The sequence below is a fragment of the Rhinoderma darwinii genome, chromosome 6 (genome assembly GCF_050947455.1).
Source record: "Rhinoderma darwinii isolate aRhiDar2 chromosome 6, aRhiDar2.hap1, whole genome shotgun sequence".
Classification (NCBI taxonomy): domain Eukaryota; kingdom Metazoa; phylum Chordata; class Amphibia; order Anura; family Rhinodermatidae; genus Rhinoderma; species Rhinoderma darwinii.
In genome coordinates, this window is record NC_134692.1 from 122,256,085 (window position 1) to 122,271,467 (window position 15,383).

At 43.4% G+C, this 15,383-nt stretch overlaps 1 protein-coding gene across 3 annotated transcripts in view; it reads right to left on the reverse strand.

Moving 5' to 3' along the window:
* Nucleotides 1-15,383, reverse strand: part of REXO5 (RNA exonuclease 5) — a 29,956-nt gene that overhangs the window by 5,970 nt on the left and 8,603 nt on the right. For all 3 annotated transcript variants that reach the window (XM_075830231.1, XM_075830232.1, XM_075830233.1), the window contains exons 6-15: nucleotides 15,025-15,177; nucleotides 14,318-14,406; nucleotides 13,595-13,710; nucleotides 11,760-11,898; nucleotides 11,577-11,671; nucleotides 7,668-7,770; nucleotides 7,458-7,585; nucleotides 3,897-4,014; nucleotides 2,018-2,122; nucleotides 1,227-1,364 (exon numbers count right to left, since the gene is read on the reverse strand). In XM_075830231.1, coding sequence (XP_075686346.1) covers nucleotides 1,227-1,364; nucleotides 2,018-2,122; nucleotides 3,897-4,014; nucleotides 7,458-7,585; nucleotides 7,668-7,770; nucleotides 11,577-11,671; nucleotides 11,760-11,898; nucleotides 13,595-13,710; nucleotides 14,318-14,406; nucleotides 15,025-15,177 — 1,184 coding nt within the window. The remainder of the gene's footprint in view (nucleotides 1-1,226; nucleotides 1,365-2,017; nucleotides 2,123-3,896; nucleotides 4,015-7,457; nucleotides 7,586-7,667; nucleotides 7,771-11,576; nucleotides 11,672-11,759; nucleotides 11,899-13,594; nucleotides 13,711-14,317; nucleotides 14,407-15,024; nucleotides 15,178-15,383) is intronic.

Consider the following 15,383-nt stretch of genomic DNA (forward strand, 5'->3'; position numbering starts at 1 on the left):
GCGTATACGTTCTGGAAGCCGCCCTGTATTCCACCAGAAAAACCACACCAAATTGTGGTGCGTTTTTTCGGCCAGAATCTCCGCTGCGTACATAATGCTAAGAAAAGCATACTCACGGCATTCTCCGTGGTCACAGCGATGCTTCCCTCTGCTCGGAGTGCAGCCCGGCCTCCTGGGAGGACGCTGCCGTCCATGTGACCACTGCAGCCTTGGATTGGCTTTCATTAGCCACACGGGTGGCCGGGATGCACTCAGAACAGAGGATTACATCACTTGCCTGGGGGTAAGTATGAATCTTATTATTTTTAAATAAAAAATAAAAAAAGCCTTTTTTTATTTACGAGTTTTGTGGCAGAATCGCAGCTTTTTGCTGCAAAAATCGCAACATCTGCTATTTGTTGCGTGTTTTACCTCCCATTGTATGGGGAAAACCCACAACTGAAAACCAGCGATTCTGCTGCAAATGAAAAAAGCCGCACTGCAGGTCAATGTATGAACAGTTTCTCTGCAAAAAAGGTCAGCGGTGTGTGGGTGAGATTTCTTCAAATCTCACCCACTCTGCGGGCACAAACACGCTGCAGATTTTTTGCAATTCAATTTGTGGCAGAAAATGTGTGAACGTACTCGAACAGTGAGGGGATTTACATTGTGGCTGGGAGATCGAGTGCATGTCCAGGAGAACATCAAATGGAATAGCTTTTTTCTCTGTGGAAGAATTTACGGCTCAACTTCGGTGTGCACAAGTATTTTATCATTTCAAATATTGAATTGGACACGTTTCATTATTGTCTATTGCACTAGATATTCCAAGCTAGATTAATATCAATGGACTTTACGGACATTTGAGTATACAGACTTGCAAATTATTTACTTTTCTTCTACTGATCTTGAGTTACACCATGGATTCTGCGGTTTTCTGAGTTCACATCTCTCAGCATTTCCTGCTTGTTCAGGGTCTGTACAGAGCTTCTACTGGTTATTTGCATTTTGTGAAGATCACTGCTAATGTTATATACAGATAATTTAGAAAAAAAAAACTCTTTACAATGCAGAGAGCATTAGGTTACTAATGGACATCATCTTTGCGGTTTGGGATGTGGCTTCCAATAGCAACCAGAAGAACTAGGATTGCAGCTCCGGACTATAAACAGCTGTAACGAACTCCTGTGGCCAAATTGATTTTAGATTCCAGGATAAAACACGATGTCGTTACAATGACTGCTCACCTGACAAGTCTCAGGTATAGTACTCAGTGTGTGGATAGGACCGCAACTCTCAAAGTGCATCTTCACAGACTTCAAGCACATGCCACTCTTGAAGGGTCCCACAAATACGGTCATCATTTCTGCAAACTTGCAGGTTACCTTATGTGTAAAAATGTGCACATATCAGTAAAGCAATACAGTGATTTGAATATTTTTGTGTATGGGCAGATAGAAGGCGATTTACTTCTGTTTTATAATACTGGCCGTAGTACATTGTTATATTTTGTGGTTGATTTTTTTAATACATCAGTACTGCCATATATGAGCCACATCAAGTATGCATTATTCGTTAGCTTGTAACCACTGTTACACTACATTAAAGGGGTTGTCCAGGATTAGAAAAAAGGGGTCTGCTTTTTGGCCCAGAAACAGTGTTACTCTTGTCCTTGACCAGTGTCTGATATTACAGCTCATTATCATTCAAGTGAGCGTGGCTGAGCTGCAATGCCAGGAACAGCCCATGGACAAGAGTGGCGCTGTTTCCTGGACTAAAAGTAGACCCATTTTTTCTAATTCTGTACAACCCCTTTAAATTTCATCTATTGGTTACTGCTTTTATGTTGTAGCCTGCCAGGCTTCCATACGGAGGGAGTTTTGTATGTCTCTTTAAATTGATTAGTTTACTACATACTAATGTAATGGTGGTATGATAAAGCTAATCATAAATATAAATATGTATACATAAATCACAGTACGAACTATATGTATATAATATACACAATATTCCCTCCTTTTATGGAGTATCAGCTTACCTTTTCATTGGCGTCTACATGGCATTGATTAAAAATCCTTTCATGATGGAACTTCACAATAGTGACTGGAGACCGGGGAATCACACTGCACGCTTTCTCAAGGACCTACAAGGATAAAATTGTGCATTAGAATCAAAGCTGGAGAGAGGTACATGAATACATAGGAGCCTTCCTGATACTAATATTATATAAGGGAATTGTCATTTATACTCTAGTATATTCCTTTATTAAACAGTGGTCTTCAACCTGTGGCTGTAAAGACATGCTAGGAGTAGTCATTTTGCAACAACCTCTAGAGCAGGGGTCTCAAACTCGGCCGGGTAAGTGGGCCACATATAGAAAAAAAATGTGAAGTTGACGGGCCACATTACTTTCAAATTTGATACAAAATTATTGTTAATTAATTAGTTACTTGAACTACTATAATAATACTACATTACTATGATAATGCTACATTACTCTAACAATACTACATTACTATAATACCGCTAGGTTTAAACTTAATAGAAATGTAACAAAAAAGTTTTCCAGTTTAAGTGTCACTAAATGCAGTCCGGCGGCTCAGTTGGCAGCGTTTGGCAGACACACAAATGTCAAGATTGGGCAGCCCCTTTTTAGATAGTGCCACAGTGCCCTCTGTAGATACTGCCACCCCCCCCAAATAATGCCACAGTGCCCTCTGTAGATACTGCCACACACACACGATAGCTCAATTGGGGCTCCCTCTAGGAGTGGAATCACCAGCCAGAGCGTTGCCGACGCTTTAGCCGAGGATTCCTCTGCTGGAGGGGCCCCTGACGTCACGGTCCATAGACAGTGACATCAGGGGATCCTATTGGACTGGAATGTGATGTCTGGGGCAACCCCAGAGCCGGTGTCCCAGACCACAGCACTAGTATAAGCTCTGCTCCGAAACTCTGGGGAAGTCCCTGGCATCAAATTCCGGTCCAGGAGGATCCCCCTGCCGTCACTGTCTATGGACAGTGACGTCAGGGGCCCCTCCAGAAGAGGAATCCTCGGCCAAAGCGTGGGCAAAGCTCTGGCTGGGGATTTTACTCCTAGAGGGAGCCCCAATGGAGCAATCTACTGGGGTGTGTGTGTCTGTGTGGCACTATCTACAAGGGGTGTGTGTGGCATTATATATGGAGAGTGATGTCAGGGGCTTGCCTAGAGCTGGAGTCCCGGAGCAGAGCCGCTTCTAGCACTTTGCCTGGGATTCCAGCTCTGTTCCTGACTTCACTGTCCATATATGGACAGAGATGTCACAGGTAACCCCAGAGCTGGAGTCCCGGGCAGAGCGCTAGTAGCGCTCTTCATGGGACTCCAGCTCTGCTCCTGATATCACTGCCCAAATATGGACAGTGATGTCAGTGCAACCCCAAAACCGGAGTCCCAGGCAGAGCGCTACCAATGTTCTGCCTTGGACTCCGGCTCTGGGGTTGCCCCTGATAAGATTGTGCAAGTATGGACAGTGATGTCAGAGGCTTCCCCAGAGTCCCGGAGCAGAGCCTATACTAGCACTCTGCCTGGGACTCCGGCTCTGGGGAAGCCCCAGACATCGCTGTCCATATCTGAACAGCGATGTCAGGGGATTCCAGAGCCCCGGAGCAGAGCCTATACTAGCGGCTGTGTCCCGCGGACCGTAAATGACAGCCTCAGGGGCCGCATGAGGCACGCAAGCCGCGTGTTTGAGACCCCTGCTCTAGAGCCACAGGTTGGAAACCACTGCTTTGAAGGCAATCCAAAAGGCGAAGCTTTATTTTAAATGTACATTATGTGTATCACATGTGTAGATTATTTTCCATCTCAAGCTCTATCATATATTTCATGTTTCTGTACTTATAATGCACTTTTGAAGGCTTTATGTCTTAATACTCACTTCCTCATTCGAGCTACATAGCAATGTCTCACACGGTCTTGAAGGTACAAGGTCTTTCAATTCATCTCTGGCCACATAGGCAATCTTCTGGCCTGCTTTTCCCAGCTCTTCTAAGAGACTGTAAAATGGTATTTGTCAAATGACATGTTTAAAAAATAAAATAAAAAAATAAATAAAAAAAAAACACGAAATAAGATTGGACTATCCTTTTTTGTTAGAAGGTTCCCCCAACAATAAGCTGATCGCATGATGTCCTGCTGCTGGGACTCCTAGAGATCAGCTGCAATATGTAGGGGTGGGGAACCAGCACTAAGTATTCAATTATTCTGCAGCACCACCACAGGGGAAATGGAGAATTACATGTGGCTCATGCATAGATGGGCCAGGTCCTCCAGAGAGGAAGAGATTTGCATCAGTTAATAGATGGAAATCCCAAAGCAGGCATTCCCACTCTACTCTTAATTTCCTTAACAGCATATTTAAAAAAAAATATTTTTGTGCTTAAAATAAAATCTATTTCTTGTTGATTTCATTGGGAGACATAGCAATATTAGTAAAGGCCCTTACTACAAGGAGGGGGACACTAGGTAAGAAAAGTTTTGGATCAGCCCAGGCAGGCCATACCCTTCCCACAGACACTGGCTAAATCCATTTGTTAAGAAGCAGTAGGAGAAGACAAAAAAACAACACGTCCACAGTCCTGGGAGAAGAAAAACAACCAAACAGCCAGAACAAAAAGGTCCTGGGCCTGGAAAACAAACCAAAACCAGTACAGAATCTGTGTCCCCCAATGAATATGATAAAAAAATTTTTACGGAGAGTAGAAAAATAATTTTTTATCATTTAGATCATTGGAAGATACAGCACCATGGTACGTCCTAAAGCCGGAGGGTGGGCAGAAAATCACAGCAATGCGACCTGCCTAAAGCACAGCTGCCTGCAGCACCTTGTGACCCAGACTGGCATCAGAGGGGGCCAAATAATGAACCTAGTACATTTTGGGGTGCACCAAAGTCCAGGTAGCAGCCTTGCAGACCTAAGCAATTGTAGCTTGATGCCAGACCACCGGGAGGCACCAACAGTCCACGTAGAATGGCCAGTGGCCCTCGATTGAGATGGGGAAAGGCAGAAAGAAGGAAGGACAATCTCATCGTTGATATGGAAGGACGAGACAACCTTCGGGTGGAAGGATGGGACAGGTCAAAAAACCATCTTGTCCCTATGGATAACCAAAAAAAGGGGACCCGCAGGACAGTATAGCCAATTCCAAATAAACATCTGATGAAACAAACAGCCACCTTCCAGGAAACAAGATGAAGCAAAACGTCCCTCAAGGGTTCAAAGGAGCAACCAGAAGAGCTCCCAGAAACAAGTTGAGATCCCAAGTCTCAGTGGGATGCCAGATTGGAGGGACCATATTAGCCACCCATGCAAATGTGATGGAATACATCTGGGTAAAGAAACTATTTTCCTGGTTCCAATTTTCTTGACTTAGGACGTCTGCGTGCCAGTTATTCACTTTTGGTACATGGACCGCACTGGTACATGACACTCTGACTATTAACTATTCCGAGAGGACTGAACAGAGCCAATAAACTCCTTGTGCCGCCTTGGTTATTCAGATAGGCAACCACCGTGGAGTTATCGGTCTAGATCCTTACTGGGAGAGCCTGGAGAAGAGTCCTATGGTAGAGGGCCAGGAAAATTGCCCTCAGGTCCTGAAGGTTGATCTGTAAGGAAGACTCCTCCATTAACCAGGAACCTTGGAATGTGTAGAGGGCAAAAACTCCTCCCTTACCTCAACAGACTGATATCTGTTGAGATGAAAAGCAACTGGAGGGAAAGAAGGGACGGTCCCAGCGTGATGGCCAGCAAGGACTCCCACCAGCACAACTGAAAAATCTGGAGAATCAACTTGTCCAGTAGTCGAAGACTTTTCCAATCCAATAGAATAGTTTAATGGAGGGAGCTGGAATGGAATTGCGCATATGGAATGGCCTTGAAGGGCGATACTATTCTGCCCAGCAGCCTCAAGCAGAAGTGAACTGAATAGGGATTGTAGCGGCACAGTCGGACCATTTCTGCCCGAAGGGTCCTGATTTTGTTATTCAGGAAATGACAACCAACAGATGAAAAACAGTATGAGGGAAAGTGAACGCCTGGGAGAGAGCTGCAAAAGTATGTGACCCCTTACAAAAAAAATAAATAGATAAAGAGAAAGACAAATCAGCCGTGATGCCGAGTACCACCTGTCAGGAGACTTGAGGAGGCGGAGGATCAGATGAATCCGCTGGATATAGCATCGGGCGCACGAGTTGAGGAATGCTGCTGAAGATGGCGCCAGCACTCTGAGTGAAGCAAGCGAGGACAGGAAAGGACTGCAGTTTTGAGTATCCACCTCGTTCCTGGAACCCTTCCTTTCAGGGGAACCTCCCTCTAGGCAGCCAATGTAACAATGGAGGGAGGCAGATAGGGTCAAGAGGCAGGTGGGGGTGGGGTGAGCACCAGAATGTGCAGCCTAATCTTTATACAAGATCGGGGAATCCGGGCTGCGGCGCTGACATAAGCTGCAGGGAAGTGTCCCGAAGAGTGTCTTGGGAGGAAAAAACGTTCCCTAGAGGAGAAAACCAGTGACTGCATGTCCCAAGTGCCTCAGATAGGGACTTCATGTCCCCAATCAAGAATATGGCCCTACATAGATAGGGTCTCCATCCTTAGAAAGGCTAGGTTTCTAGTAGCTCTACAAAGATAGTGTCTCCATTTATAGAAATTGGTGCTAGGTTTCTGATGGGAGCATTTCCATACTGAACCTCCTGGAGTCTTCAGGCGTCTGCAGGGTCACCTCTACAGTAACCTTGGACATGTAGTAGGATTACTGGCACACTGCCTGCTGAAAATTAGGTTAGGTGACCGGTGGTGATGGAAATTCAGTGCAGAGAACTACCTGGTTCCCAGTTTGCCTCGGCTGGTGACCAGGCTGACAATCCATCTGCAGCTAAGGAATGAAAATAAAAAATAGCAGCCTGCCTCCAACAAACATTGGGCTAAAACTGATTTAGGGCCTGTTCACATATGAGTTGAGCTCCCGTTCATGGGTTTCGTTCGACCTTTCCATTGGAGGAACCGATGAACGGAAAGCCAAACAAAAACCATAGCTTCAGTTTGAATGTCTGTTGCAGTTGTATTCCATTTGGTAAGCAATACGCTATTGTTTCCACGAAAAAAAAAACCTTACGGAACGGAAACCAACTGCGACGGAAACATTACCATTGAAATCAATGGTAATGCAAACGGAAGCTATGGTTTTCGTTTGCCTTTCCGTTCATCGGTTCCTCCGACGGAAAGGTCGAATGGAACCCATGAACGGAAGCTCAACACAGATGCGAACACCGCCTTAGCCAGTGTCTGTGCAAAGGGTATGACCTGCCGGGGCGGAGTCAAGACTTTTCCTTACCTAGCATACCGTAGCCATGGTGTGGTGTCCCCCAATGATATAAATGAGAAAATGTTTTTTTTCTAAAAGAGACCATCCCCTTTAAGTACAAAAAGTGTCAGAGTTACCTAGGTCCTTCTAATTTCAGAGGCTGAAGAAAGCCATTCATTTTAATCTCAGAAGTTTTAGGATTGCCTGGTCTGCTATGCAGGTTATTTGCATTTAGAAAAATATCCTCCAAATTAATATCTGCAACCTAGAAAAAAAATAGGAACACATTACATAAAGTACAGGGACAGACACAAGTCACATATGACATCAATATAAAAAGAACAAACCTTTTCTGGGCCATGCTGAATAAAATACTGCGCCAAGTCCAGAGCAGCTGCGGCATCTTCTGCGGGATCGTGGCCATCAGCGCCTTTACACTGAATCTCCCTACTGCAAAGACACGGGATGTTATATATGGGAGTACAATGGTGGTCTCCTAACTGCAATGCAGAGGCCGACTTTACAACCCGTGCACTGGCACAGAGAACACGTCAGCGGTGAAGGGGATTCTTAATCAGAAGACTATAGTTTATAATGCCATTATTTTTAACCCTTCGATCTATACACGAGACGAACAGATGATAGTTACTTAGTTTTGGGGAAAATTAGAATCTATTCTTCTGCCTCTCTAAGGCTCCATTCAGACGAGCGTTGTTCAGGTCCGCGTGCTGTACAAGTATGGAACAGATAGAATACGGACTGAACACTGACACATTAACCCTTTCCCTGCCAAGGATGGAACTCATAAGTCAAGGCAGGAAGGCACTTAAGTAGCTAAATACGTATCGGGTACGTTCTTGTTACTATACTCTCACTTCCACCCGTGCTTCCAAGGGTATGTTCACACGCTTACTAAAAAACTTCTGAAAATACGGAGCTGTTTTCAAGGGAAGACAGTTCCTGATTTTCAGCCGTTATGTTTTTTTAGCAACTCGCTTTTTTCGGCCATTTTTTTTATGGCCGTTTTTCTATAGAGTCACTGAAAAACTGCTCCAAAAACTGTTCAAGAAGTGACATGCACTTTTTTTTTCCCATTGAAATCAATGGGCAGATATTTTGGAGGCGTTCTGCTTCCGATTTTTCGGCCCGAAAATAAGTCGTGTGAACATACCCTAACAGCGATAACTCAGGCTGGATCATAGCTAGAGCTGCGATCCCGCGTTTGTTTGAAAACTTAGCTCTATCTATGATACAGCCTGAGATGGAGCGGCCTGAAGTGGAAGATGCATAGATTTTCAGCTTCCATTTCAGACTGTGTAGAGGAGGCGAGGGGGGGGGGGGGCAGTTTGCAGCTGTGCCCCCTCCTGCTGTCCCCGTGTGGATGACATGAACTTCTCTACATGTTATCACCCCCTTTCCCTTATTAATCAGAGCGCATACTTGCTCTCGGTCACATATGGGGGTCTTTTTCAGAACAGGAGGGATGTGCAGTAGCTCCAGTAATCACCCCTCTGCACCTAATGATTGACTCCACGACATGGACGTTTACCAGCGTCCGGATCGCGGAGGCAAATAAGTCGCATGAAGCACTTGCACCACACACAATCATCAATAAAGCTCCTACATTTTACACTGCCCCTATTCCATACCCAATCTTTAGCGTAAAATCCGCTGACCGCTTCTTTAGCGATACCTATTTCAAGCTACAGTCATAGCGATAACGATTATCACTAGCTAGGAATGTTTAATGCGTTTCTGATGGATGTAAAAGATTTCAGTCAGGCAGAAAATTGTGGCAAAAAATGCAATTGGACCGGGACATGTGAACAACGTCTTAGAGAGTTTGTAAAGGGGGATCATAAATGATGTGCCTATAGAATCCCCAATTTTATTTGCATACAAAAATGTCTGCATTCCTTTGGTTTTGGAGTTTCTTTAACGCACCTGTGAACGTAGACATGTGTGGTATTTATGTATCAACTCGTCGCATCTAACGGTTCTTTGCAGAGTCCATTTTTTTTATTTCGTATAAAGGGTCTACTTGAATACGCATTTTATTCACAGTTGCATTTCCATGCAATTTTTGCTTCTAGTAACTCATGCAAAGTTGCAATAAGGTGGTTGTGTATATAAAATATTACGCTGTCTTATACACCGTATACTGTGCGCTCTCCACAATGCCGATTTTGGTAACTTTTTTGCTGTCTGCAATGTCCTCCCTAAGAAGCGTCCAACTTTACGATGACATAATACAGAATGAAGTTTTACTGGGTGAGTGCCGCATGTCCTTTCCTTCCTTCATATTACTATGGCATATGCTGAGCACCACCAAAGCGACAGGGGGTCCCTGATAGAAAAGCGTTTTGAAAATCATTATCCTTCGGTAGTGCCAGCTCCCCTCCTCCCTGCGCCAAATTTTGGTTGCATAGTAGCCGTTTGCCGTGGGCAGTATATATTTTTAACACAAGTGTGGATTACTGACAAACATTGCACAGCTTCAGTATAAGCACATAGACGCCATTTGAATACTGTCTGTTTTTCACAGATGGGTTGCTATGAGAAGCTAAAAAGAAAGCAGGAAGGTTTTTGTTTTTTTACAACAAAAAAAAAAACGGTTAGTAAACGGACAAACAGAACGCACTCGTACACAAAACGGATTCAACTCGTATGTAAAAATCGGATTTTTTTTTCCCTGATGACACACACATGAGCTTTACAACACTCGTCTGAATACTGCCAGGGTTTTCTGCCATTATGTATATAAAATATAAAGGTCTGTCATCAAAAAATGAACAGTTATACAATTTCCTAATATACTTTGTCCTTCAATTCCTCATTTTCAAGAACTTGGTTTGCTGCAAGTGAATGGAAACATTCTTGTTTACACCCAGAAGCTAAAAACCCATGCATACAACGGAGAGCTTGCTATAATTTTATCCATTCTAGGCAATCCTGTGAACTTCAATATAAACAATATATATAGCAAATATACAAAAGATTACATTTAAAAAAAAAAACAAAAAAAAAAAAACACAGCAATTCCTTCCTTAATATCTTCAACTTCTTTGATCCTGTCCTGTCGCATATTGTAAGATATAAAGAAATAATTCTTTAATATGCGTCCTAACAGGTCAGTTCTCCCCTCATCTCAAAGCTCAGATCAGACCTGTCTATGGCTGTAAGGAAACTGGCTGCAGCAGGAGCCCTCCCAGACTGCTCACTTCGCAATAGGAGACCAGGCATGCTACCTCCCCCTTTAGCAGTTTGCTAGCTGAAAATGGAACGAGCCATGAAAAAGTAATAACAGATTTATTTTTGTCTCAGGAACACACAGAACATTTTGCAGACGGACAAACGCTGTGGACAAATTTATCCAGTTTACTTTTATAATCTATTTCTTAGGCCCCATGCACACGACCGTATTTTTTGCCACCCATAAATACTGCCGTATTTACGGGCACGTTTTTGGCTGCAAAATTACACTGCAGTAATTGGCAGCCCTTCTCTCCATCAGTGCAGGATAGAGGGAAGGGACAGCCCTTTCCGTAATAAAAGTAAAAGAAATTCATACTTACCCGGCCGTTGCCTTGGTGACGCGTCCCTCTCTTGAGATCCAGTCCGACCTCCCTGGATGACGCGGCAGTCCATGTGACCGCTGCAGCCAGTGATTGGCCTGTGATTGGCTGCAGCGGTAACATGGGCTGTAACGTCATCCCAGGAGGCCGGACTGGAGGAAGAAGCAGGGAGTTGTGGGTAAGTATGAACGTATTTTTTTATTTTTTTTTACAGCTTTATCTATATTCTGATCGGTAGCCATTGTCCAGGGTGCTGAAACAGTTACTTCCGATCGTTTAACTCTTTCAGCACCCTGGACAGTGACTATTTACGGACGTTGCCTAGCAACGCTCCCGTAATTACGGGTGCACACACGTAGTCACCCGTAATTACGGGAGCCCCATAGACTTCTATGGGCTGCCCGTGCCGTAATTACGGCCTGAAATAGGACATGTTCTATCTTTTTCAACGGCACGGGCACCTTCCCGTAAGCATACGGGGAGGTACCCGTGGCCAATAGAAGTCCATGGGCCCGTAAAGACTGTAGCAGAATCTGTTTGCATATGCGGATAGTAACCTCTTGTGATTAGCTGTATCCCATAGCTATAGATCTTGTATGGCATTTGCACACAAATTGAGCAAAATCCATGTAAACCAAGACACAGAAAGTGTGTAAGAAGATAAAACAAAAAGCTTTGTACTTTAGAACCACTTGTGTCAAGAACTTTAATTTAAACTTCATTCCCCGGTATCGTGCAAAAAGTAGCGATGTGTCAATAACATTTGGATGTATCATCTGTAAGGAAAAAGAATAGACAATAGCCAGGGTCAGGTCACTAAAACTAGTCATCAGTTTAATCCAAACCGCTACAATGATTGCTTACCTGCAGAGCTCGAAGATCATTATTTAAGGAGTGACCCACCAAGACGGCGTTTGATGGAAGAAGTCTTTTTAATTTCTCTTGAACATCCTTCAACTTCGTTTTTACAGGAAAAAGCATATTTCTAGTTATCCCCGAGAACCTGACCAAATGTAAATAAACAGAAACATGGAAGTTGTCACATATATGAGTACAGAAAAAAACCATTAAAATCTCCTATGGAATGAATTTCCTCTAGGCTAGGACTACACGCTGTGCAACCATAACACCATAGTCACAAGTCCAGCGGGTTTAGATTCCTTGTGACGGTGGTGCTGCGGTAACGTGCAGGTGGCAAAGCAACCACATTCACCATCTGTTCTGCAGGCAGTACGACACAGCGATCTTTGGCAGTGTGACCTGTGTCGCGGCCAAATTCGGCGTGTAGCCCTAGCCTTGCTATTAAATCCATTAGAATATGCGAACAGGCATCAGAGGACCTCAGAGGAGGGGGGTCCCACATTTGGGCCTCCTGTCTGTGGGCTAGAGACGAAAGCTGCCAAGTATCAAGTGGTCCATCCTTGTATTACTCGAACAGTTATTCATTTGCATTGGTGCCATGTAATTTAACAATTCCCAATCCCTTTAAGTTACATTGTATCTGTAGAACCACTTTATTTTTTTTATTTGTTTTATTGCTCCAAAATTGCATCTAAAATAACAAAATTAACCTCTTAAGGACACGGCCAATTTTGGCCTGGAGGACAGAACAATTTTTATTATATTTCCCTCTTTGCATCACTTTTTGGTACGTTACATTATCGTTTAATTTATATAAATTCTTATTTTGCCAAAAATGTGGGGAAAAAAAGCAGTTTCGCTGCAGTTTTTTATTTTTTTACACCATACACCGATCAAAAATAATGTTATATATTTATTGTACAGGTTGTTACGGATGTGGCGATACCAAATATGCCTATATTATTTCATGTTTTGGGACTTATATTTTGAAAAGTTTATTTATTGTAAATTCATTTTGATTTTTGAACTTTAATGTACTGGCATATATCTATATGCCAGTACATTAGCCAGTGTACTGATAGTACACAGGCAGTTGTTAGGGCATACTTAGGTATGCCCTAACAGGGAATATGGTCAGACAGCCCTGGGGTCCTTCAGCGGACCCTGGGCTGTCTGCCCATACCAGGTATAGCCATTGATCATGTCACAGGGATTAAAGTGAGACCCCCTTCTCAATTTAGCATTGAATGCCGCAGTCAGCTTTGACCGTGGCATTCAAGGGGTTAACGGCAGAGAGAGGAGTTTTCTCTTCTCTCTGCCGATATTGCGGGGCTGCGGCTGTGTATTACAGCCGTTACTACGCTCATCGTGGCTCGCGGACACTGGCTGTCACACAAGACGAGAATACTCGTCCTGATGCGCCAAGTACCCGCCGCTCAGGACGAGTATGCTCGTCCTGTGTCGGCAACTAGTTAAGCAAACTTCTAGTTTTATTTCTACAGTTCCTATGCAGAGCTATAGGTCTGCATGGTTACAAACAAGTCATGTATAAACTGATCTCGCAACATACATTCGGTATATTAGCAAGGAGTCGAGGACAGATGGAAAGGCGTTACACTGCAGAATCAGACTACACAGGGTTTGTTTGTAGTCTGTAACCGTGGAGACTAATATTCAAGATTATAATATCGTGTCAGAAAAAAAATGCTAAATCAGTAATATTATTGGGCTATTTCTAGTTAGATCAATAGGTTTTATTGTACATGGTTTGTTATAGTCAAGTATAAAACTGATCAGCCATTTGTTAGAACAGAATATAAAAATGTATAAGAAAATACCTGGTCATGTAATTTAAAATGGGATTGTCTGGCTTTACCAATTCATCCATAATACACTGGCCTCGAGCATCTACTAAAGACACTCTGGCCAGCTCTTTCCCTTTGCAGGTCAGGCACTGTGGACAGAGAAATACGAGTGTAAGAAAAGACCCGTCAAAGTAATGAATACATCAATTTGTGATCTGCTTGGATTGACATAATTTGTATTTACAGTGATGTAACTTTCCAGCAGACATTGGACGACACGGTCACATGACGTTACATCACTACAGGAGAAACGATGCTGCGGCCGTGTCATTACACTGAGCGGAGGGATACTAGCAAGTATATCAGATTCATTTATCATTTTCTACAGCTTCCAGGAGATGCTTGGAAACAACTTCAATTTACACTTTCTGGCCTTTTAGTCCCACCACACCATGGCTTTACGCTGCCCATAAACAATATATTCAGCGTCAATGTAACGTGTATAGGGGCTCCCGCCTGTCCCCTGATAGCAGACATCTGGGGAAATAAAAATTGGCATATTAGATTTCAACGTGCCCGATCCCTTGTTCTGTTAGATAGGTAGCGGTCAGACACTTCGGCCTGTCTGACTCCATTTTCCTTATTGAAAAACAATGTACAGCCGAGCGTGCGTGTTTATGGGGCGGTCAGCTCTCGTATGTGTATGACCATCTATACTGGTTACCATGTCTGGCATATGGTCTTTCAGGTACTTACCATTTCACAATCCAGACCAAACAGAGGGCTGCTGTCTCCAGGTTCCCCAGTGCAGTTGGTGTGAACATAGTTTTTGGTATCGGATGAGCCTGCAAATTATAAAAAATTAGATTATCCCCCCCAAAAAAACGTATTCTGACCTGCTGTCAATCATTTAAGGCGAGAACAGAACTGATAAGTTCTCTACAAGATCAACCTCATGTAAGCATAGACATTTTACTAGTGCTAACCGCAAATGTAAAAAGTAAAAACTTTGCAATTTTTGTTTGCAAACGGGAAGCTCTTCTGGAAAGCTGCATCTACAAACAGATATTTACCATGACGTGAACAATTCGCCACATAGAAAATGGTTTCACTTGAACTGACTGGAGTCACAAACATAGTCGGCCATTTTTAAATTACAGAGCAAAATCTTGTCGTCACCTGGTCACCCACCATTATTAAACTATACCCAAGCTCTCTCTCTTATCCCTTTCTCAATGTCTGGATTTGTTCATAAAGGGAAGGCACACCTAAACTGCAATAGGAACAACCATGAGAGCTTGTGTCATCCCTCATTCACATGCAATTCAGCCCCATTCACTTGAATAGGGTAGAGCGGCAATACCAGACACAGCCGATCCATTTTCCTAATTGTGGACAATCCTTTTAATATCCCTGGAGAAAAAAACAAACCATGACTGGAACGCTAAATTTAATACACTGACCTACGAATGGATAATCATTTTTCCTCATCTCCTCCTCAGTAAGTAGATACCTGGTCAGGCCATGCCTTTTACTTCCATATTTTTGTAGGATGGGGTCTTGGGACTTGCTGGGCTCCAGTGCTGCACAGAAATCCCACTTCTGATCCGTAAAACCTACAAATATGATATCATTTGTGATTACAGTTGCAGATTTTGCATAGGCATTGTATTTTGAGCGCTCTTCCTCTTCCTCTTGGCTTCCCACTTTATATACGGATCTATCACTGGCACATAACAGCATAGAATAGAATATTTGATAATCCAGCATCCATCTGGTCCTGTTATTACTGGATTAAATTACAGATTGATGGACCATACAA